The sequence below is a fragment of the Pseudophryne corroboree genome, chromosome 2, assembly GCF_028390025.1.
Source record: "Pseudophryne corroboree isolate aPseCor3 chromosome 2, aPseCor3.hap2, whole genome shotgun sequence".
Taxonomy (NCBI): Eukaryota; Metazoa; Chordata; class Amphibia; order Anura; family Myobatrachidae; genus Pseudophryne; species Pseudophryne corroboree.
The window spans coordinates 943,539,360-943,563,619 of NC_086445.1; the positions used below are offsets into that span (position 1 = coordinate 943,539,360).

Sequence of the window (24,260 nt, forward strand, 5' to 3'; positions counted from 1 at the left end):
GCATGTCGAAGGATGCCTGAAGTCTGTTTACTCCCTTACAGGTGCTGTACATAGACACACTATAGCAGCCTCCTGGGCCGCAAAAGGAATTGAAGCATGGGTTCAGGTAATAGAGGAAGAGCTGCCTCAGGATATATCTGATACTGCCAGACAATATCTGTCGCATATTGCCACCGCCTACCACTACATTCAGGAGACGTCCTCTTTTGCAGGTGTGATGGCGGCCAAGGCATTGACTACGTCCATCCTGGCTCGCCGTTTTCTGTGGTTGAGGTCCTGGAAGGTGGACCTGGACCCCAAAAAGACCTTGGAGGTACTCCTTTTTAAGGGAGACATCCTGTTTGGGGAGGATCTGAATAAGATTGTAACTGACTTAGCGGCTGCTAATACTGCGTTTCTCCCAAATACTAATCCTTCTGTACAGAAGGCAAAGAGTACCACTATTCGTTCCTTTTGACCTCAAGGGAAAGCAATAGGTCAGGCATACCTGAGACAAACTTGTGCTCCCAAAACCACTAAGCCCAAAGCAAAACAATCCTGGGCTTCCCATCAGGCTGCTTCCAAACAAGACAAGCCTGCTGCATCATGGGGTGGGCCGCCCCCCTGGGGGATCCCAGGGTGGGAGGCCGACTTCTGCAATTCACCCAGGTCTGGGTAAAGACCACTTCAGACGCATGGGTGCAAGAAGTCGTCTCTCACGGGCACGCAGTCTCTTTTAAGAGATGTCCCCCTTGCCAGTTCCGAATGGCGGTTATCCCTTCGGACTCGTTGAAGGTGCAAGCTCTACACCTGGTTGTGCATTCACTCCTGGACACAGGAGTGGTAGTGCCAGTACCCCTGTCCCAGAGAGGCGGAGGATACTACTCAACCCTGTTTCTAGTCCCGAAACCCAATGGGTCTTTCCGGCCTATACTCCACCTCAAATCACTGAACAAATTTGTGAGAGTGTCCAAGTTCCGTATGGAAACGCTGCACTCGATTGTACTGGCCATAGAACCTGGAGATTATATGGTATCCCTGGATATACAAGATGCCCTTCTGCATATACCTATTGCCATATCACATCAGCAATATCTGCTATTTGCTATTGGCAACCTTCATTATCAGTTCCAGGCACTGCCATTTAGACTGGCCACGGCCCCTCGGATCTTCACAAAGGTTATCTCTTTGACTCCAGAGTTTCGTCTGTCACTGACCTGGTGGCTACAGGACCAGAAGTTGAGCAGGGTCTATCCCTTCTGGATTTCCAACTGGGTCAACCTGACTACAGACGCTAGTCTGAGGGGCTGGGGCGCGGAGCTGGAACAACACTCTCTCCAGGGTCGGTGGACCAGAGAGGAATCTCTCCTCCCGATAAACATTCTGGAATTGCAGGCAGTGTTCAATGCTTTGACTCTTGCACTGCCTTTGATACGGAACAGGCCTGTTCAAGTACAATCAGACAACGCCACCATAGTGGCTTACATAAATCATTAAGGCGGCACTCAAAGCCGCATGGCAATGATGTAAGTGTCAAAAATCCTTTGTTGGGCGGAACGCCATCTGCCAGCAATATCGGCGGACTTCCTCAGTCGTCAGGTCATGCATTATGGAGAGTGGAGTCTTTATCGGGAAGTCTTTCAACCCCTCGTGGACAAGTGGGGCCTACCAGGTGTAGACCTGATGGCGTCTCGACACAATCACAAAGTTCTGGTCTTCGGATAAGAACAAGGGATCCTCAAGCAGAGTTTGTGGATGCACTGGCAATTCCATGGAACTTTCGGCTGCCCTACGTGTTCCCTCCAGTGTCACTCCTGCCCAGAGTACTACGGAAGTTCAAGCAAGAAGGAGGAATACTTCTAGTCGCTCCAGCGTGGCCCAAACGGCATTGGTTCTCAGACCTGCAGGGTCTATTGATATAGCGTCCTCTTCTACTTCTTCAATGCCCAGACCTACTCGTTCAGGGCCCTTGTGTCTACCCAGACCTGGCCAGACTGGCTTTGACGGCGTGGCTCTTGAAGGATTCTCCGAGGTGGTTATTCAAACTATGCTAAAGGTCCGCAAACCGGCTTCTGCACGGATTTATTACAGGGTCTGGAATTCTCCACCTGGTGTGCTACTAAGAATTACAATGCTTACAAGTTTAGTACTTCCAGACTTCTGGCTTTTTTGCAACAAGGCCTGGATTTAGGACTTCGTCTGGCCTCCCTCAAGGTTCACATATCTGCCTTGTTGGTGTAGTTTCAGAGAAAAATTGCATCCATTCCTGACGTTCATACATTCACTTAGGGCGTACTGCGGATTCAGCCTCCCTATGTCCCTCCTGTGGCTTCATGGGATGTGTCTGTTGTCCTTAATTCCCTGCAAGAGTCTCCGTTTGAACCTCTTGAGTCAGTGGACTTTAAACGGCTTACGGCTAAGGTCCTTTTCTTATTGGCTATTGCCTCTGCCAGAAGGGTATCGGACTTAGGCGCTTTGTCCTGTAGTCCGCCCTTTTTGATTGTTCATTGTTACTGCGCAGTTCTCCAAACTTGTCCAGGTTATTTGCCTAAGTGTCTTGTAGTCCGCCCTTTTTGATAGTTCATTGTGACTGCGCAGTTCTCCGAACTCGTCCAGGTTATTTTCCTAAGTTGGTGTCATCTTTTCACTTTAACCAAGAGATTGTGGCTCCGGCTTTCATCTCTTCTGAGCACATCTTCGGATATGGTAAGGGCTCTCCGTGTTTATGAGGAGAGGACTGCCTCTATCAGGAGGTCAGATACCCTTTTTGTACTTTTTGTTTTCCACAAATGTGGCTGGCCTGCGATTAAGCAAACCTTGGCCAGATGGATTAGAATGGTGATTGCACAAGCTTATGCGCAGGCTGGACTCCCGGCTCCTGCTGCTATTAAGGCCCATTCTACTTGGTCTGTTGGACCTTCTTGGGCGGCCCGCCGTGGCGCGTCCGCAGAACAATTGTGCAGGGCAGCTACATGGTCCTCGGTAAACACGTTCATTAGGTTCTATGCCTTTGATAATTTTGCCTCCCATGATGCTTCCTTTGGACGCTGGGTTCTCATACCCGCTAAGGTGCGTTCCCTCCCTTGGGGAACTTCTTTAGGACATCCCCGATGTATTCCCTGTGGAACACAGTGTACCCCACTGCAGAAAAGGAGATTTATGGTAGACTTACCATGGGTAATCTCTTTCTGTGAGATACACTGGGTTCCACAGGGCGCCCACCCTGACACACTTAGCTTCTGTGGCTTTGTATGGCATTAGCCGCTGGTCCCTTCTCCTGTCATGAGAACATGGTTCTATGTGACTAACATCTGCCTTCTCTTTTACCTGCTTCTGCATTGGACTGGTTAGCTAAAACTGAGCTCACAGTGCCTGGAGGTGGGGTTATATAGAGGAGGCCTCGCAATGCATCCTGAGACAGTATAAAGGTTTAGCCTGTTGGTGCCTCTGGATCAAGATCCATCTCTACACCCCGATGTATTCCCTGTGGAACGCAGTGCACCTCGTAGAAAGAGATTTAACCATGGTAAGTCTACCATAAATCTCCTTTTTTCCTCAGTGTCAGGGCACAGAGCTTAGCTCCGGCCCCTGACACCCGCGAAGCAATGTCCCCAGGCACTGATCGGCCCAAAGTTCATTGTACAGTAATGCAGGGGTGACCATCGATGTGTAAAACCATCAATGGTCCCTTACAGATGGTTTTACACCATCGAGGTTATCCATCAATGGTACAACCCACCAATGGCCATCCCTATTGCAAATTACATGTCACACTGGAGTTCTACCAATATTATAGAGGCACAAGGACCCAGGCCACATAGGTCATGGAGAGCCAACGCATCTTCTACAATACCTAATAATGTTCAATAGTTGTGTTATGCCTTATTATACACACGTCTTCCTAATAAATATATGACTGAGGACATCTTCAGGACTCAGTGATCATAAACAATGACATCAAAAATGAATGTTTGTATAGAAAGTAATAACAGGATTTCACATGTATTAGCATCAGTTGTTTATTATAGAAAAATACTGCCAGTAAATTGCTCCTTCTGACGTACTGTGAAAACCACAGCAAATAATGTAAATAGTTCTTATATTCGGGTCTGCCAGGAAATTGTGATGTTGACCAATATATTCTTTATATTTATTATTATTGTTTAATCATTGAGCACCAATGATATTATGCAGTGCGGTACAGAGAATGTGATAATTTACTTCAGTCTCTGCTCGACGAGGTTTGCAGTCTACCACACAATCATAAACAGTATAAATAAATATATATATATATATATATATATATATAAAAAAAGCTCTGGTTTTCCGGAAACTGTACCCATAGAATATGTCTACGGAGACAAAAGTTGTGTTTATTTCACTCTGCTATGGTCAAGTAGCTTATTTATCACTTAATGGACTAAACTGAACCTTACTGTATGCATGGTAAGGGAGAAGGCAGTATATCCCAGTCTGACAGTTAATAGAGTAAAAGCATTAGCTTTTTAGGGTTTAAGGTCCTGGCTTCTCTCTATAATCTTGGGGAGTATCCAATATACCAAAAGTTCAGTAAATATAAACTCAGTCCTCTGCCATTTTTCACACTGGGGGTGTATATTATGCATACCTCCCAACATGACCCATTCCAGGAGGGACAAAATGCTCTGCTCCTGGATTGTCGTCACCTGTGTTTAACTTTTTTATTGATATGAAAGGTATTTCAACACAGCTCCCTCCTTCTATCTTCTATTTTCAACACTCCTCCCCCCTTCTATCTCTCATCTGGTTGAGAAGATTCATCGGTAGGTCATGAAACCTGATACTCCTGTGTCTCTGCCTATATTACATACTGTCCTCACATTCTGGCTACCTGGTTTTACTGCTGCACAAGCTTGTCATGTCTGTGTGCTCCAGCCAGGGGGCCCCCTGACAGAGGGGGGCCCAGGGTGCAGTATCTCATGCACCCCCCCTTCTTAATATGACTATGCTTGTGTCACCAAATATACCGTTGCCAGAAGCATTTATAATAAATTGAATGAGACAGTCTGTTCTGGACTAGAAAACTGTAATCAGCTCTGCGAAAACTCCTTTAATGCTTTGGAGAAGAGACCAAGCAATCTTTGGAATTAGAAGTCCCAGAAGACCCTACCAGTTGAAGAATCACAAGCTATGTTAAGATTAGGGAGTATGAAGAAGTATCTGGGCGCTAATAAAGACAGGGACAAAAACAGGGACAGGGACAATTTTTTATTTATTTATTTTTGACAATTTCTACTTTTGATAAAATTTGTACTTTTGAAAATAAAAATTGTCGGAATATATTACACTATATTGCGCTTTTCTCATATATTCCCATTTATATGTGGAGAGACTCAAGTATGATTACAAGCATTACTGGAAAAACATCCATGGGATGTACTGCTCTATTTTGTCTTTATAATCCTAGCACATCCACCTGATCTAGAACAATCACAAGAAGCGTACCTTGGCTCTATAGTGGATGCTAGACATTGCCATATCATGCTGGGATTTTTAGTTCCACAATAGGCTGAGAGAGAACAATAGTTTGTCTCTCTCTGCTGTACTCATTCCTATATAGTGATATTTATAGAGTAAATAAAACTACACTGTTAACAAAGCAGCATACAAATAACAACAGACATATGTAATCGCCTTAAAGTACTAAGTATCGACACAGATTTCCTAACTATTATGCAGGACTAAGTACAGTAACGTAAGAAAACAGTTCCTCCATTATAGCTAATATAGAACAACAAGCCATCATAGGAAATCCTTAGCAATCCCTCATCAATGCCATGCAGAGATTACTGTTTAATGGGATACTGATTAAGACAGGAAGAGTTTTACATAGTAATTTACTTAAAAACTCATCACGTAATTACACTCATTAGTAGTCCAGCAAAATGTCATTTTCTCATTAGCTCTGGAGATTTCTCTATCCCATAGTTCAGCGGTTTCTTTGCATTTAACAGTGGAAATTGCCAGGGTGTGGACATTGCTATTCTCAGTACAATATGGACTTATTGGGGGTCATGAACATAATACGTAAAGTTTTCCTAAGATATAATTATGCCATTATTATACAGCTGTAATAATGGAGCATTGCACTCCCCCCCCCCCCCCCCCCCTTCACAGCCGTCATTTCTTTCAACGGCCACTTCAAACAGCATTGAGATTTTTAATGATTACAATTAAAATGCTCAAATCTGTGGGGTAGGGAGGGGGCATTAAACCAAATGCTGTCCCTTTCAGACCACCCTTACATAGTAATCACTGGCATTAAGAACATGTTTACATATACTAATTTGTCAGTTATTTATCATTAAGTTTGTAATAATGTGCTCTAGAATATTAAAATTAGATTTCTGATCTTTTTATTCTATTATACAGATTGGCACCACAGTGATTTATCTAAACATCTCATAGGATTCATTATGCCTCGCACTTACACAATCCCGGTAATCTTTATGGCTTTCTTTGTGCTGTCCCTTTATTCCCCCGACTGGAAATATTAAAACCACAATGCTTATTTTGCCATAATTCGGACTTGCTATGCACACATAGCTACCAGGGGCAGATTGGTCCAGTGGGATGCCAGGCCAGTCCCTGCTAGGCTGGTCCCGTCGTCCCCTCAGTGGCCTCTCTCACCCCTCTGCCGGGCCAGCTGCCACGATCGGAGCTCAGCTCTGACCAGACAGCAAGTGGCTTCTGCAATTTCATGTGCTCTGAACTAAGATGGCCGCGGGAGGGCTGCCGAGCATGCACAGCCACAAGCAGCTCCTCCCATTCTCCCAAGGTCCTTCGCAGAGCTTGTGAGTCATACCTCACAGCTCCACCTCCTGTAGCCGGCAAGTCTTGCATCCTGTGGCTATAATTTAAAGTCAGTCACTGGGCGGTATTAAATTCTTTTCACCCCCTTCCCCACCCGTTCTGTTTCTGCTGACGGGCGTGGTATCATCATTTCAGCTCGCTACCCCCCGGGGTAGCGAGGCACCCAACCCTTTACGCAGCTAAACCTGATTACTATAGACGCAATATGTGCGATAACGGGGATCACTTTAGAAAGGAGATTGGGTGCGATATATCATTTGAACACTGCCCACTGTGTGATAAGGCTGTCCAACTGGATGCAGTCCCACAATGGTTTTGAGGGCTCCCATCTTCCCTTATCTTAGTAGATAAGAGAAAAGATGAAATAATACAATTACATATATTGCTGTGCAGTTAAACTATTGTTTTTCATATATCCCTTTATGCAAACATGAAGTATGGACGGCACATTGACAAACTCAGTGTAAATGAAAAGATATTGATATGCAGTGTAAGCAATGTGCAGTGTAAATGATATGCAGTGTACTGTAAGCAATGTGCAGTGTAAATGACAAGCAGTGTACTGTAAGCAATGTGTAGTGTATGCAAGGGCGGGTTGGGCAGGAAAGTTCCGGGTACCGTTAGTCAGAAGCAGCGGCACTACGCAGAGGCACTGGCTTCCCTGGCTACAATTGCAGACGTTAAGCTATCCAGCCATACTCCTTGGAACAGTTGCATACAATACTCGCCGCCCCCCCCCTCCCCCGGCCTCCAAGCATACCCTACCCCTCCCCCCGAACTATGAACATAACCGTTCCCCTGACCTCCGGAACATGACCCCCCCCCCCCCCCCCCCCACATAAGGATGGTGAAAGCTTCAAAGGTGCGATCAATGCTGGCATATTAGGCATGATTGCAGAGTTTGTAGACACTGAGAACGAGTGTCTCAGTCCTTGTATATTTGGAAGTACGGACGTACACCAGGGATGGACATTGTAGTGGCATTAGCCGCAAGCAAAACTGCATCAAAAGACGCAAGGAAGGCTGCAACTGTGTCCGTTTAAGATTCAAACCCTATAAGGGATCCTGCCCCCTGGACAGACCCCCCCCCCCCCTCCACTGACCCCCTCCCCTCCCAATTAAGGCTGATTTTCCACCCCAATCCCCCCGACAGTTACCATCATCTGGAGAAAACTTCTACCAGCCAGCTGATGCCATTGGCCCAAATATTCCATCCCCTTTTCTAGCATACTCTGGATCTTATAGCCTGGCAGGGCAAACCTCTAGTTTGGCAATGTGCCGTCCATACTTCATGTTTGCATAAAGGCAAGTATGAAAAACAATAGTTTAACTGCACAGCAATATATGTAATTGTATTATTTAATCCTTTCTCTATTAGTCATTGCAGCTGACGTTATAGCAAGTGTTTCCCCTCATATTTCTGCTATCACTCTCTCCGTCAGCTCTCAGGCTTCTGAAAACATTTCCATCCCTCAGGCTTTCTTCAAGTCTACAAAGTAATCCTGGACATAGGTTTTGTTCATTATATGCTGATAATACCTTCCTAAAACCCTGATTAGTCATCCATGCTAAACCGATGACATATGTATAGCACATATTCTGTACTATATACAGTAGCTCTCCAGAATACTGCAGCAGGAATTACACATGTAGCTCGTTTATTTGGTTATTTTTATTTGTAAAGAAGCCTTCTGTGTAATCCGGAACACATTGATTGAATAAGAGCTAAACTCAAGACGTTTCATTTATCCACCAGTACAGTGAAAGCAGGTAAATGTGCATGGGAAAAGACCCTACAGTACTAGTTCTATTGCCTCCATAGCCATTTATTTCTGCGGTTCTGAGTAGTGATGATGCCGCAGTGTGTTCTGGATGCCACCTGAATATTTACTTTTGTTCAAAATGACCCGGAGTTAAGATAAAATTTGGGTAGAAATCACTAAAAGGGATCATGGTAGACGTAGCTGGAAGACGGCCAGGGTTTGCAGAGACTGTACTGTACTAGCAGCCCCGGTTATGCCGGATGTGGTCCTTGGTTTTACAGAACAATCTGATCCCTTTTGCTGTCACTCTGAATATCATGTTGAACACAAGGTGGTAAATTTACTATGATGGGAGTTCTATTTAAGATGGGATGTTGCCATAGCAACCAATCAGATCCTACTTCTCATTTATTTAGCACCTTCTAGAAGATAATACCTGAAATCTGATTGGTTGATATGAGCAACATCCCATCTTAAATAGAACTCCCATAAATGTACCCCCTGGATGTGTCACCAGATTTAGACAATGGTTATAAGGCTGCTGATATAGGAGCAGAGGTGCGAGAAGGGGATAGGTCGTCATTAGGTCGACCACACTTAGGTCGACAGTCATTAGGTCGACCACTATTTGTCGACATGCATTAGGTTGACATGGTCACTAGGTCGACATGGAAAAAGGTCGACATGCGTTTAAAAACAAAACAAAACTTTTTTTTTACTTTTTCATACTTTACGACCCACGTGGGCTACGATTGGGAATAGTAACCTGTGCCAAGCGTAGCGTCAGCGGAGCCAGGCACCTTTCACCGAAGCATGGCGTGCGAAGCGAGCCATGCGAGGGGACACGGTGCACCAATTGGGGTTCCCCGTCACTTTACAATGAAAACAACACCAAAAAAAGTAAAAAAAATTCATGTTGACCTTGTTAATTTCGACCTAATGACTGTGTCGACCTATTTCAGGTGTCAATCTAGTCACTGTCGACCAATAGTGGTCGACCTAATGACTGTCGACATAATGCATGTCGACCCTATGACCCATACCCGCGAGAAGGGGGTGGGTTAGATAGAAAGTTCCCAGGCCTCACTTTTCGTAGCAGCAGTGGAGTTTATAGCACACTGGCTTATAGGCTGGTAAAGTGACTGTGCAGACCAGTAGCTTTGTAGCTGCCCAAACTCTCACACTCCGTCCAAGCTGCAGAGGTACATTACACCATGGGTGGAGTGAGATCACAGCTCCATAGGCTGAGTAGTCTAAGGGTCCCCCAGTTATAGGCTACTATCTGCCTAGAGATTACGTTTGGCAGACTGTTATATGAGTAAAAAGCTCACACAGTTAAGTACTCCACATCCTGTCATGTGTCGTCACTGGCCATGCCCATGTGTGCAAATCTACAATCAGTACTTCTGTTAGCTAGGAAACTTCAAGCCAATCATTGCTCTGCCCCAGAGTGATGCAAGTTAGAGCACCACAGTCCTTCTACTCTGGTATATACTAATGTCTGTTTTGAGTAACATTCATACCTTCCATTGGATATTTGGAATATTTTGTTAATCAGTATTAAACACCATCTCAGACTGTCTATAACAGGAGTTTTCAACATGCAGATCTCCAGCTGCTCCGGAACTATACTGTACATCCAATCATGCCCTGCTACAGTTTTGCTATTAAGACATACTAAAAACTGTGGCAATGCATGCTGGGACGTGTAGTTCCACAGCAGCTGGAGGGCCATATGCTGACTACCCTTGGTCTACGACATATATTAAAGGTCACAATCCTGGATATGTATGTAGATTAAGACTACCATTTTTCTATAATTCATATGGAATACATATAATATCCCGCCAGGCGGGATGCCGGTTGTCACTATACATACATCCGCTGGAATCCTAGCAGAGAGCCCCCTCGTCGGCACGCTGCGTTCGCCATGCACCAGTCCCGGTGGCTCGCTTTGTTCGCCACAGGTTCTATTCCCATTTGGTTGGTAGCATGGACCCACCAACCAAGTGGGAATACCGAGTGCGTGTCGTGATTCCAGGTGTCGGTATTTCACTGGCTGTCGGGATTCCGGCGTCGGTCTCCTGAACACCAAGATCCCGACAGCTGGTATACGGACTGCATCCCATTCATATTACTCAGTAACACGCAGGCTTTAATCTATCGTACATTAATGTGTAGTAGTGGGCTTACAAGCATTTTAATATATTGATATACTACATTACCAGTGTTCCGCAATAAAAGAAGGAAACAGTGTTAATTGATATACAAGAATATTCTGAATTTATTTTAATAACTTACTCTAAGGATATTTTTGCAATAGTCTCGCAGGAGCTGTAGCTGACGCCTGACAGAATGTCCTTGCACTGTCCTGTTTGCATGCCATCCAGCCAGTCTCCCAGGGGCCGGAATGTGGGAAAGTCTGCGTTGTTCTGATCTAGCAGTAGATTTGATGGCCTGTAGGAAAAGGGAACGCTATGTTACTATATACAATATTTTTATTAAAGAAAAAACAGCAGAAAAGAACTGGGGGTCCCATACATTTAGCCTGATTGGAACCCTCTCAAGCATTTTTTTTATTAAAAAAGGTGAATGTTTATATCAAACAATAAAACAGGTTTGATGTGTGAAACGGTGTTTCATATTTCAGTGCATTTGGGATTACAGTTTTTCTGTATCATTTTGATAGAACCCCCATCACAGACTTTCCTGTTCTCAGTAACATAACCACACGAGTGGACAGGTCACTACAGTACCTACCACTTCCACTGGGTCAGCGCCCTCTACTGCTGTTACGAGCATTCCAATGATCTGACTCGCGTAACTAAGGAATATCACTGAATATTAAATACAATAAGGTGTTTTGGCCAAACACACCGCTCTACAGCATTATACAAGCCATAATAAATTAATAAATATACAGCATATCTAATAGTAATAACTCACTAACACTAAGGAGGATCCTGACATTCTTTTTTTTTTTTAATCCAGGTGACTTGGGTGAAACAAGGCTTTGATTTGCTAATGCAGCTCTTCTTAGCACGTTCAGTTGCTAACATGTCCAATTTTGTATGTCCTTTTAACATGCATGTATGACAATAGGTAATCATTTACTAACATAGGTGTGTGCAGTGACCAATATCAACCAATCAGACTATAGCTATCATTCATCTTGCACTTGGCTGATTAAAGCTAACTACTTATTGGTTAGCAGAGGTCAATGCACAAGGCAAGTAGCGTATATTTATTACAGTATGTTACTGAATAACCCCGACAAATAAAATGCTGGTCACACAGTGTCAGGACACAAACACCAGGTTACTTGGTCATGGGCAGATTTTGGCTTCTTGCCTTCTAACTTTCATCCATTAATAAATCCTTAATCTCTACGACCTTCTAATTTACTATTTATCAGCAACTAGAACTCGACCACCGGCACTAACAGAATAAATGCATCAACAATAATGTAATACCGAAAATTCGTAAAAACCTTCCGTTGCGGGCCCACTCCTCTCTGGCAGCTAGTAGACTCTGGCATAGTCAACTGCGCATGCGCAGGTCTCTGGGAACATGGCGCCCGCGCATTCTTCCCGGAGACATCTCCATTGCGCATGCACAAATTACTCTGCGGCGGCCATTTTCCAAGTGATTTGTGCTTGCACTGAAGGGCTGTTGCAGCGGGACTTTGGAAGGGTAAGTATACTATATGGGTGCAGTGTATGCGGTGTGGCCCCTTCCCCCGCGCACTATGTATTACTGGGATGGGTTCGTGAGACCGGCGGCTGGGATACCGCTGGTCACCATACCGACGGTGGGATCCCGGCTTTTAGATGGTCGTGGGGGGAGGACGAGTGCAATGAAGCCCCTTGCGGGCTGCGTTCGCCACAGGTTCTATTCCCACTCTATAGGTGTCCCTGTTGGTCAGCTGACCGTCGGGCTGTTCACCGTTCGGGATCATGCCGTCGGTCACATGACCGCATCCCATATACCGTATGATTTCAAATAATACAATTTATAAAAAGCAGCAGACATTCAAATGAAACACTATTAAGGTTGATCTCAATACCAGCTATACTTATTAAGCTGTTAATATTCAAATTGTGTATCTCAGCAAACGTCTTACAGTATTCCAATGCAATTGCACGAGAAACTTTAATTCTTACTGAGTTTTCCTGTACCAACTGGCAACATGATACGAATAAGTTGTGCTTTTATAAATTCTACAAATAGGTTTGGAATCGAATTTCAGTTTTTATGCCTGAATAATTACTGCTCGTCAGGAATGGCCTAACCTCTTTTAAAATATAAATACTTTTTTGTTGCTGGCAAAGATTGAACCCGTTTTATGTGCTGCTAACATAACACCAAATAGCTACTGCTGTTAGCTAAAATAAGTGTATCACCTTTGGACTCATATATTTTGCTGGCAATACGTCTGTGATTCCCATGACATTTTTTAAGTATTTATGAAGTGTTACTGTAGGAAGGAATGTGAGGTTGTACCTCCGTTTCCCCCCCCCTGTTATCCAGTGTTACTAGTCTTTGATTAGCTTTATCTAAGGCACACGTCTTTAAAATAGGGGAATTTGTTCTTCCAAGTTGAGCAAGAGCAGATTCTGCAGATTAGGGATTTAAATAGTCAAAGCGAGTCTTTATTTCCATGCCTTCCATCAAGGAGGAAATAAAATAAAAAGGGGACCGAACTTAAATGTGTGTAACCTCGGGATAACCAGTATTGTGAAGTATTATTTTACTCTTTCCAATGTTCCTCTGAGAATTCCAAGTAGAAATTGGTTACTTTCCTCCTCTGAGAGGACATCTGGACAGTTTATCAATGAAGAGGAATGTGTCTGCAGCTACAGTATGAAGAGTCTGTGATGTTTCCACATACGCTCCAAGGGAATGTTGGTCTTTAAGATCATCTGCAGTCATCTGCATTTTTTTGGACCCAGCTCCCAGTCAGAGGTCTAAACCTGAAATTTATGGGCCGGGTGATGTTCACCATGAGCTCACACTTAACTAAACAAATTAGATGGGTCTGCATCCAGGCAGCTGTAAAGAAGTCCTGCCGAGATCCACCTGATCTTTTACAGCTTTTCATAAATCAGTACCCACTAGGCCGCAGACTGCAGTCATTAAAAACACATCATGGAAATTACATATCTACAGAGAGGAAGAGAACACAAAGGTCCTCCACTCCTTCCTTTCTATCACAGCGTAATACCTAGTCTGTGTGTGGTAAACATAAAAAAGTCTAGTAAATAAGCAGAACGTAGAAGTGAGAACTAAGCGCTAACAGAATACAGACAAATGCAGAATAGACAATAGGGGGTAAATTTACTAAGATGGGAGTTCTATTTAAGATCGGATGTTGCCCATTGCAACCACTCAGATTCTACTTCTCATTTATCTAGCACCTTCTAGAATATAATACCTGATTGGTTGCTATGGGCAACATCCGATCTTAAATAGAACTCCCATTTTAGTAAATTTACCCCTAGGAAACTGCGATAATAATATGTGTGCACTAAGTATATGGGCCAGATGTAATGGGATGCGAGATGGCCAGAGTCTCGGAGCTCTGGACGTCTTGCAAGCCATTACATCCGACCCGTTATATTAATGATTACAATATGATGTTTGTGTTTATATATTTTTTATAATCTATTACAATTGTATATATTTTTGCTATATCTGTGTCTTGTTGGTCAACTAGCCATTATCAAACCCAGTAGTATTAGAGCAGTTTCCTATTGTCTATTCTATTTGGCGCACACTGGTTACTGCTGTTATATTAGAAATGTAACTTATTTTTATATATTTTTTAAATATAGTTTTGTCTAATTAGCAGCTGAATAGTTGAAGGGGCTTTTTTTACAGACACATATAGGGGCAATTTTCAGCCTATGAGCTATAACAAAATTGTTAGCATTCATTGTCTATAAGGATATCTATTTTGGGGTTACGTTCAGAGAATACAAAACTTGTGTGACTGTTCGTCTTGTTTGCCACTTGAAATGTAGGGGCGAACTCCACAAACTCACAAGGATTCCGTAATCTTAGAACCTCCTACATAACCCCCTTTGTGTTTAAGATGTATTTAACAACATGGTGCAAATATAGCAAAATCCACAGACCCAATCAGATCTTACTAAAGTTAAGTTTTACAAAACCAAACTTTTTGTCATTTTTGTGCCATTTTGGAAACCGTCAAACTTACTTAAGGCCAAGCCAGACATAAAATTGCCTGTTTTGAAATTGCATGGTTTGACAGTGCCATCCTGATTTCTATTCCAAGCGAAACCATGCTATGCAAGCTGCAGTCTGCTTAACTACATATCATACCGTGAGAAAAAGGACGTTTTTTTTCTCTGGTCATGGTTCTGCTGTTTGAGCTGTCTTGGGTGTCAGAATAGAAGAAAAAGGAAATAAGCAAGAAAAAGGTAAAAAAAAAAATCATAATTTTCTCACTAGGATTCCTTGTTCACTGATAACGAATAAAAAAAACATGCATACCTGGATATGAAAGTTAACTCTTCAATACATGCAAAAAGTTTTCTGTAGAACTAAAAACCATACAATGTTGCAATAAAACAAACAAACAAAAAACCCTAAAACCAATTAAATGTAAAACATTTTTTTTTCTTTGTATATGAATATAAACTCTGTTTATAAGTAGATTTGGTTAGATATTATCATATCAATGTGTAAAATATACCTCTCTGCTAAAGCACAGAAAATTTATTTGTCTGGAGTGTAACATTACCTTTATTTGCAAACACATTCTTGCAACAGACTAGCGTTAATGACCACAAGCTACAAGTAGTGTACGTGCCCCTGATTGGTAAGCTGTCAGAGATTCCGGAGCAATGGAACCTTAACTGTTCTTGTGCAGCTCACACTCTGCCAGGGCTGGCAATTTACTCATGTAATTGGCCTACTAATGGTAATAGCCTTATGGGTATTTAACGTCTCACCACAAGAAAAAAAAGAAACAAAAAAAAATAAAGTTTTAGTCTGAGACAGATTGTTAAATCCGATTTGGCATGTTTAGTCACTATGCTCTGAAAAACAGTAATGCGCTATAGAAAATCAGCCAATTTTACGCTATTACCTGTACTTATTAGTATTTTGTGTTAAAAAGTACAGTTGTTCCCCTAATTGCACTTTCGTGTATATTTTACTGAAAGTCGGGGAAGCGTGAAGCAATTGAAAGTAAAATTGTCTAAATCTTAACAGTCTGCCATAGACGGATAAGGGTGTTGAGTGAGCGTGGCCTCAAATGGTATTATGTAATGTATATTAACGTTGATGGATTCAGCCATCTTGGCTTGGCTGTCTAATATTTTAGCTTAAACATGTAAATACCCTGTCTACGCTGCATTCCTAATTAATTGTATTTATGAAAGCGCAGGGAATCAGTTTAGGCAGACGTGAATCATAAAATGCATTTGCCTGACAGGACTACACTGCAGTACTAGGTGATCTACAATAGCCCTATTAGGAATAGCCAGGGGATGAGTTACATAATGGCTTCTCGAATGCCAAACAACATCCATCAAGAGCCGTCCCTGAGTCACCTCACAGCAGGTGGTAATTGGAAGCTGCTCTACTAGCTTCCGTTCAATTGTTGACTAAATATTGACTATTGGAGCTAAAAAAAAAAAAAAAAACTACAACGGCATTCAATAGATAAACTGCAACACTAACCACAAAGTACTCTACTGGCATCGCAATGTTATACTATGTCATTTTGTGCCCAATAAATTATTTTCTGTGGCTTGTTCAGGAATTCAGACAATAATTTACAGATCAAGTTGGAAATATTTTGGTGCAACAAATAGAGATGAGATCTCCTGTGGTTTGGCAGCAGAACGATTTACAGTATTGAATATTGGGAGTGTAGTTCTAATTGCGGAAAAGTGATTAACAGCTCTCTAAGTAATGGGCTCAAACTATTCAAAGCTGACTAGACAATTTCGCTTTTTAAAATGTCTATTTATTAAGTGTGCAGTCTTTTTTTACATTTATAATTTCAATTTCTGTTAAAATAAATAATTGTGTAAAGACAATTTTTGAATTTCTAATTTTTTTGTAAAGTGTAACTTTTTGTAAAATGGCTCCGACAGGAAACATTACAAGTTGTAGGATCTCTAAATTACCTCTGTTTGGCTCTTTTTTAATGATAATAATACAAAATCATCTCGCCTTTCTAATATTTTACAACAGTTACATCATTTGGCTGGAGTAAATATCACTATACACAGAACAAGATTCCAAGTCGCACGTAATGCAGATATAACTGTGGCAATTCAATTGTTTCTGCCATCTGCGTTAATTAATGGGTGCCCGACAGAGTAATTCAATTGTAGCTCCATTCGGGCCTGAATGCCTTGGGTGGACACATTTCTGCTCGCTGCCTCCTGAGATGGTGAGCAGAAATTTGTGAAAGGTCCATGGTTTGGGCGTGCTAACTAGGATTAGCTGCTTTACAGAGCAAAACTCGTATTTGGGTACAACAAGCGCGATAATTAAAGGGCCCCCGAAAACAACTGAACTGTTCCGTAGGGTACCCCTCATTTGTTGTGGTGCGTAAAGCAACTGAATACTCTCCTTAATTTACAAAACATCTGTGTTTATGGCAGATATTTAGAAGGGCAGTGATTTCACTAACTAACTTGCTAACAAAAGCATTGCCCTTTTAAATATCAGTCATAAACACGATCAGAGACGCCAGGTTTGATGAATTGGCACTTTGTAAATAACTCCTCAAAGTGATTGGATGTCCTATATGAACTCACGCCAGCATCCTGAGTAGGTGCGACAGCAGCTGCCATCACTAGTAATGGCACTTACACCAGACCCATGTTTGGTGCAGAAGATGAGACTGAAGATGGAGTGAAGTCTGCATACGCTAAACTCACAAACACAACTCAGACTACATGACCATAGGACGAGCTTCCAAGGTACCAACGGACCGTTGCCGCCCAGATGCCAGTCAGTGGTGCCTATTCTGCCGTTACTGAGACACATCTGACCCCAAGATGCGTAATGTAAATCATGAGCTGCGGCCACATTCGGAATTGCATGCCACTCAGAGCCATAGTGCTTATGTCTGGCATGGTGCGGTTAAACGCTACAAAGAAATACAGGAGGTGATTCCTGAGAAATAAATAACCTCATAACTGATCATTGCAATGACTATATACATATAACAATGTATTAGACTCTGTAATAAAGCTATACAATACCTGATATAAGCACACTTCCAAGTCGCACACTTCTGCTGCCACTTGCCCTTATAGCTGCTTCATTGTACTTACTTTCATATGCTAATGCATCAATCAGCCCAACTATGTTGCAGATCTGTGCACCTGAAAATGCAAGCCAATCCCACTCACTGTTCTATCATCTCTGTAATCTCATAACTGTAATAAATAGGATTGGCACTTGCACCAGCCAGATCCCTATAAGGGGGAAGGGTGGGCTGGGGATCCAGGGTGTAAGTGTCTAGACTCACTTCTCTGAGGGGACCCCCAGGCTTTGTTTACAGATGCAGATCAGGACATCACTGCGAGTTGCAGTAAAGGAGAGGGAGATGGAGTCCATGCAGGGTGCAGGGCTACACGGTGCTGTACAGTCGGAGGCAGCAGCATGGTAGAGAGGGGAGGAGCTGCAGCTGCAGACTGTGTACCCAGAGTGATGAGGAATGAGGATTATCCAGCAACCAGCCTATAAGGTAAGAGGGACTCAGGGAGGGAGTCTGTGTGTCTATCTGTATGTACAGTATGTGTGTAAGTGTATGACTGTACGTACGTACGTACGTACGTACGTACGTACGTACGTACGTACATACTTGTGTGTGACTATGTTTGTGTGCATGTATGTGAGTGTATATGTGTGTGACAGTATGTATGTACTGTATGTACATGTATAGGTGGGTCGGTGACTGTATGTATGTATGTATGTATGTATGTATGAATGTGTGTGACTGTATTGTGTGCATTTGTGTGCCTGTAAGTAAATGTGTGTGATTGTATGTGTGTATGTGTATAGGTGGGTGGGTGACTCTATGTGTGCGTGTATGTACAGTATGTGTATAAGTGTGTGACTGCATGTACATGTGTGTCTGTCTGTACGCATGTGTGTGAATGTATGTCTATGTATATGACAGTATGTATGTATGTATGTATTTATGTATGTAGGTGTATAGGTGGGTGACTATGTATGTATGTTAAAGCATAATGGAATATGCTGCGCTATATAAGACACTGTTAATACATAAATAATATGTGTATATGTGTCGGTTTGTACTATATATGTACATAGAGGGGGGGGGTTCAGGGGAAATTTAAAGAAAAATTACTTCACAGAAAGGGTAGTGGATAAGTGGAATAGCCTCCCATCAGAGGTGGTAGAGGCTAAGACTGTAGACCAATTTAAACAAGCTTGGGATAGGCATATGAAATTCCTTACAAATAATTAAGGTTCAAAAAGGGTTGAGATTGCCTAAAGGATAAAAAAAAAAAGGGGCAGACTAGATGGGCCAAGTGGTGCTTATCTGCCGTCAAATTCTATGTTTCTATGTTTCTATGTGTGACTGTACAGTATGTATGCATACCTCTCTACCAATTGCTCATGGGCTGTAGTGTCCCTCCGGGAGGTAACTCTCTCACCTGCTGTGCACGTGATATTGGGGTATTGATGTACACACCCCCAACATGACATGAAATGGGGTTGTGACATGTGACCATGCCCCTTTTTAATGTGCGCGACCTAAGCCTTCTGAACAATGACTCAAACCCAATGTCCTGCTGTTGATCAATAGGGCCCCCCTGACTTAAGTAATCTGGGCATTCCTGTACCAGCCCCATGCTAGGGGCAATAGATATTTGTGAAACAGTCATCCTGTACCTATACGTATGAGTCTGAATCGCCATACACGCTCAAGCCTCCCCCCCCCCCCTCTTCCCACGCTGGGGTCCATTCGCACAAGGTTTGGCACGCTAGCACCTATTCGTGACTTCGGACACACTGCGACGCTTGGCATACCGTGTTTTGCAATTAAGATGCATGCACCGTTGGCTACAAAATGATGATGTGTCCGTTTTCTCAGACGCATCCAACTCATAATTGGGACCTTACTTGTAAAAATAGACCTTTTCAATCTTTAATATTGGAATACTTCTGCCCAATCAATACACGTTTTAGTAACATTATTTATAATAGTCTGTATAGCTATTGCAGTGTCAAATATATTAATACATACCTGATATTATGGTAACTTATGAAGAATTCAACTCTGATCATTGGTTCCCTATTTTGAGTGATGAGGATAAGGGACAGAGCCGGCCCTAACCAATATGATGCCCTAGGCAAGATTTTGGCTGGTGCCCCCTAGCACCACCCCTGGTTCCGCCTCTGACCTTGCACTTCTTTACCAGAACCATCACCCCTCAGCCATAACAGTCCTTATTTTGGTGTTTGTACCCCCTATATTTTAAATAGGAACAGTTCGCACATTTGGCGCACAGCCCAAAAAGGGGTGTGTTTTTGCTGGCAAGGGGCATGGCCACACAATAGTAACCCCAATTCCAAATACGCCACACAGTACTGCACTTTATTCACATTTGATCATGCGATAGTTTCCATAATTAATATTACATCCCACAGTAGTATCACTTTACCTTATAAACGTTACTCCTCACAGTAGAGCCCCTTATTCACATTACATCACACTGAATTGCTCCTTATTCACATTACACTACACCCTATTGCTCTTTATTCACATTAGACGACACAGTAGTACCCTTTCTATACGCAACACCACATAGAAGAGCACCTTAAACACATAATTCCACACAGTAATGCCCCTAACACATATGAGACACATTATTAATGTCCTTCTAAACATAATGTGCTTACACATTATGACAACCTTTATTAATGCCCTTTTACACAGAATGTCCCTTACACATATGCCGCACATTATTAATGCCCTAATACACATAATGACACACATAGTGCCCCCTACACATTTGCTGCACATTGTTAGTGCCCCTATACACATAATGACAAATATAGTAGTACCCTGTTACACATACTGTATGCCACACATTATTAATGCCCTTATACACATAATGACACATAGTGCCCCTTATACATATGTTGCACATTAATGCATTTTTACATGACACACATAATGCTCCTTACACATATTCCGAACACTACTGCACAACCAACCCACTCACATGCACACAGCACTCACACTGCTGCTAACACTGTGACCTCTGCCTCTGCTTGGATACAGATGTGTCCTCATAAATCTTGCCTCAGTGCTAACGTCGGGCACATTTTTTAATGAAAATGCATCTTATTTGCATTGTTATGTGGCTAGGATGCACAAGCAGCTTCTGCTGATTAAAATGATATACAGCATGCCTTTATACTGTGTGAGACTGTGGCTGTATCTGCATATGAAATGTTACACACAGAATATAGGCATGCTGCATATCATTTTAATCAGCAGAAGCTGCTGATGCCCCTGGGCATATCAAATGCCCTAGGCAATTGCCTAGTTTGCCTATAGCTATGGCCGGCTCTGATAAGGGAGCAAATAAAACGTGTAGTTGTGGGAATTCTGCTACATCTGTCTGTTTCACGATTACCCGGGTACCATCTTTGTGTGCTGGGGGATTGCAGTGATTTTGCATTTGATGTGATACAGCGTCAGTGCATAGTTATTACTTATTTATTAAAACCGTCTTGATGAATTGGAGCCTTCATTTGTCTCTTGACAGCAGCTTCAAGATACATGTGAATCAAATATACTCACCCTTTTACAGCTGACTTTGGCTCACTCTTGGAGGTTACCATTTTGTGGGATGAACCAGTATTTAGGGGGGAATTTATCAAAGCATGGAGAGAGATGAAGTGGGGAGAGATAAAGCACCAACCAATCAGCTCCTACTGTAGATATCATTTTTCAAACACGGGCAGATTTATTAAGCCTGGTGTATTGATAAAGAGGAAGGTGATAATGCTCCAGCCAGTCAGCTTCACTTTTCAAACCCAGTCTGTAACATGGAAGTTAGTAGCTGATTGGCTGGTGCGTTATCACCTTCCACTTTATCACTTCACCAGGCTTAATAAATTTGCCCCTCAGACTGTAAAAAGAGAGCTAGAAGTTGATTGGTTAGTGCTTTATCTCTCTCCACTTTACATCTCTATGCTTTGATAAATGCCCCCATTAGGCTGAATTTGGATCAGCTCACAGGCAGGGTTGGACTGGCCTACAGGGGTACAGGGGAAACCACCGGTGGGCCCTACTGCCTGGGGCCCCACCCCCTCCTGTAGGGATCAGGTTCCAGACTGTGCTGTTACTAATCTAGAACATTACCATGCATGCACTACAGTATTTACTGTATATATTTATCTAGGGGACCAACACTTGCAAAATAGTTAGGCAAACCAAAGCGGCGGCTGGGCACCCCCCCTCTAGAGACTGGCCACACCCCTAAACATGGGCCCCTACCACTGTATTCCCCCGGTGGACCCTACATACCCCAGTCCGACACTGCTCACAGGTACTTTTTAAACACAAGTGGCATTAAACAGGCAGCCTAGTAGTATAGTCACCTTGTAGCTGTATTAGCAATAACTTTCAGACTGCTAGGATTGCGGATCAGCTTGTCTAAAATGCTGACGATCTGCTCAAACTTTGGTCTGTTGTTTCGATCCTTCTGCCAGCAGTCCAGCATGAGCTGATACAAAGCCGCTGGGCATTCCATAGGAGGCGGTAACCGATACCCCTCATCAACTGCCTTAATTACCTGTTAACGGGAAATGACTCATTAGAAGATCTTATTCAAAAAAACTAATACAGCGATATTTCGCTTCCAACATAACACAAAACCACATCTCTAATTTGTTTATTGCTTCTTTTGTTTATGTCCACGAGTCATTTACCCCCAGAGAAAATGCCAACAAATTAGCTGTAAATAATACCTTTAGACCACAGTAATTAGCGAGCATGTGAAACATTTGCTTGAATTAATTAGATAAATCTTTGTTGTGTCCTTCATAAGGGACATTTTTTAGCATTGCAATTAAAAGTTTTAAGTTATTTTTTTTCCTTTTTGGCAAAAATATGGATTTAATTAAAACAAAGATAAAGATTTGCGATAATAGCTGCAAAGCCACGGGCCACTTAAAGTGCCATTCAAGCGTAATGGTTCCTCTTAGGAAAAAAAAGAAGGAAAAAAAAATGAAATCATTGTATTACATGAGCACATTTCGTATATATTTCTTACTTTGATGTAATATATGATCACTTAATTAGTCAACTGGTGTTTATGTAAGCCTGCGATAATGTAGGATAGTCTTGGCAGCGCACAGAAAAGTTAAGTTCCCTCTATGAACAAATAATCAAAGAGTAGAAAATGGTCCTCTCGTTTATACATACCTCATTTTTCTAATTGTTGGCGGTGATATATGTATAGAAGAATGTAGCATGATTTGAAGCTTACCGTTATAGTTTAAATTAATTAAAAGAATATAAGGCAAGTACCTTGAAGGATTACTATCATGAATATACAAGTTGCACTACATACCGGAATCACAAATAACATTCACAAATATACAGGTGAGAATCCATGTACCTTGACAGAAAATTACTGTAGTTCCTAATATATTGTATACGTACTTGGCAACTTTTCAATGGTCCCATTTTGGGGGGTGGTCCGGACACAGGTGCAGAGTTCTGCTGTGAATCACATCATTGCAGCTGCTGACCCCGGGTATTGTGCTGTTGGGGTGGGGTGGCAACCTAGGAATGTGGGCGGGACTGGGGAGGCAAAATGTGCCAACCTGGGAATGTGGGCGGGACTGAGACTGGTCTACTTTCCTGGGAGTTTTGCAAGATTGCTGTAAATTTTGTGGGTCTCCTGCACAAAACCCCCAGTCCTAGTTGTAGCATGATAAAGGCCAGCAATCCTATGTGACAGCCAACTCTTTCACTCCCAGCAACACCCCATCATGCATATTGATCCCTAATCGTGATGCTATGCCACTGTGGACATGCAATATTCGGTGGCATGACTATGTCACTTGCTGACCTAAGGTCGCCACTGGGCCCGAAGCATGGCGAGCGCAGTGAGCAGAAGGATCATTCAGAAGCTGCAACCAGAAGGGGCCACGAGGGGTGGGGGCTTGATGAACAGACGCTGATGGGAGGAACAGGTAGGGATATCCCTCAATAGGGAAACCATCAATGTTTTATTGACCATCGAAGGAAAACTACTGTTGGTTACACCACTGATGATTCTGGACTGTGCATACACAAATTACCAGAGCCACTACCATGCATGTACAGTACAGTAAAGGGATGGGTTTTATACATCGGAACTCCCCATTGATGGCAAAACCAATAGTTATCCACAGTATTTTATCAATGGTTTCTTATTATCGATGGCCATCCCTACCCGGGAGTGAGACTTCTCCATAATAGTGCAGCCATGCATGCCCCTTTGCCAAGCATCTTCTGCAAACAGCTCCCCGATGGGGAGTAGCCATGCCACTTAGAGTCAGATTCAGAACCCAGATGATCTATTGATGCCCCAGACAGCAACCACTGCGTGTGCTACTAGTTTTAGTGACAGTTTGTTT

At 42.7% G+C, this 24,260-nt stretch overlaps 1 protein-coding gene across 3 annotated transcripts in view; it reads right to left on the reverse strand.

The window, feature by feature from the left end:
- Positions 1-24,260, reverse strand: part of LOC135050119 (ephrin type-A receptor 3) — a 232,495-nt gene that overhangs the window by 9,717 nt on the left and 198,518 nt on the right. For all 3 annotated transcript variants that reach the window (XM_063956296.1, XM_063956297.1, XM_063956295.1), the window contains exons 12-13: positions 22,233-22,426; positions 10,896-11,051 (exon numbers count right to left, since the gene is read on the reverse strand). In XM_063956296.1, the coding sequence (XP_063812366.1) occupies positions 10,896-11,051; positions 22,233-22,426 (350 nt within the window). The remainder of the gene's footprint in view (positions 1-10,895; positions 11,052-22,232; positions 22,427-24,260) is intronic.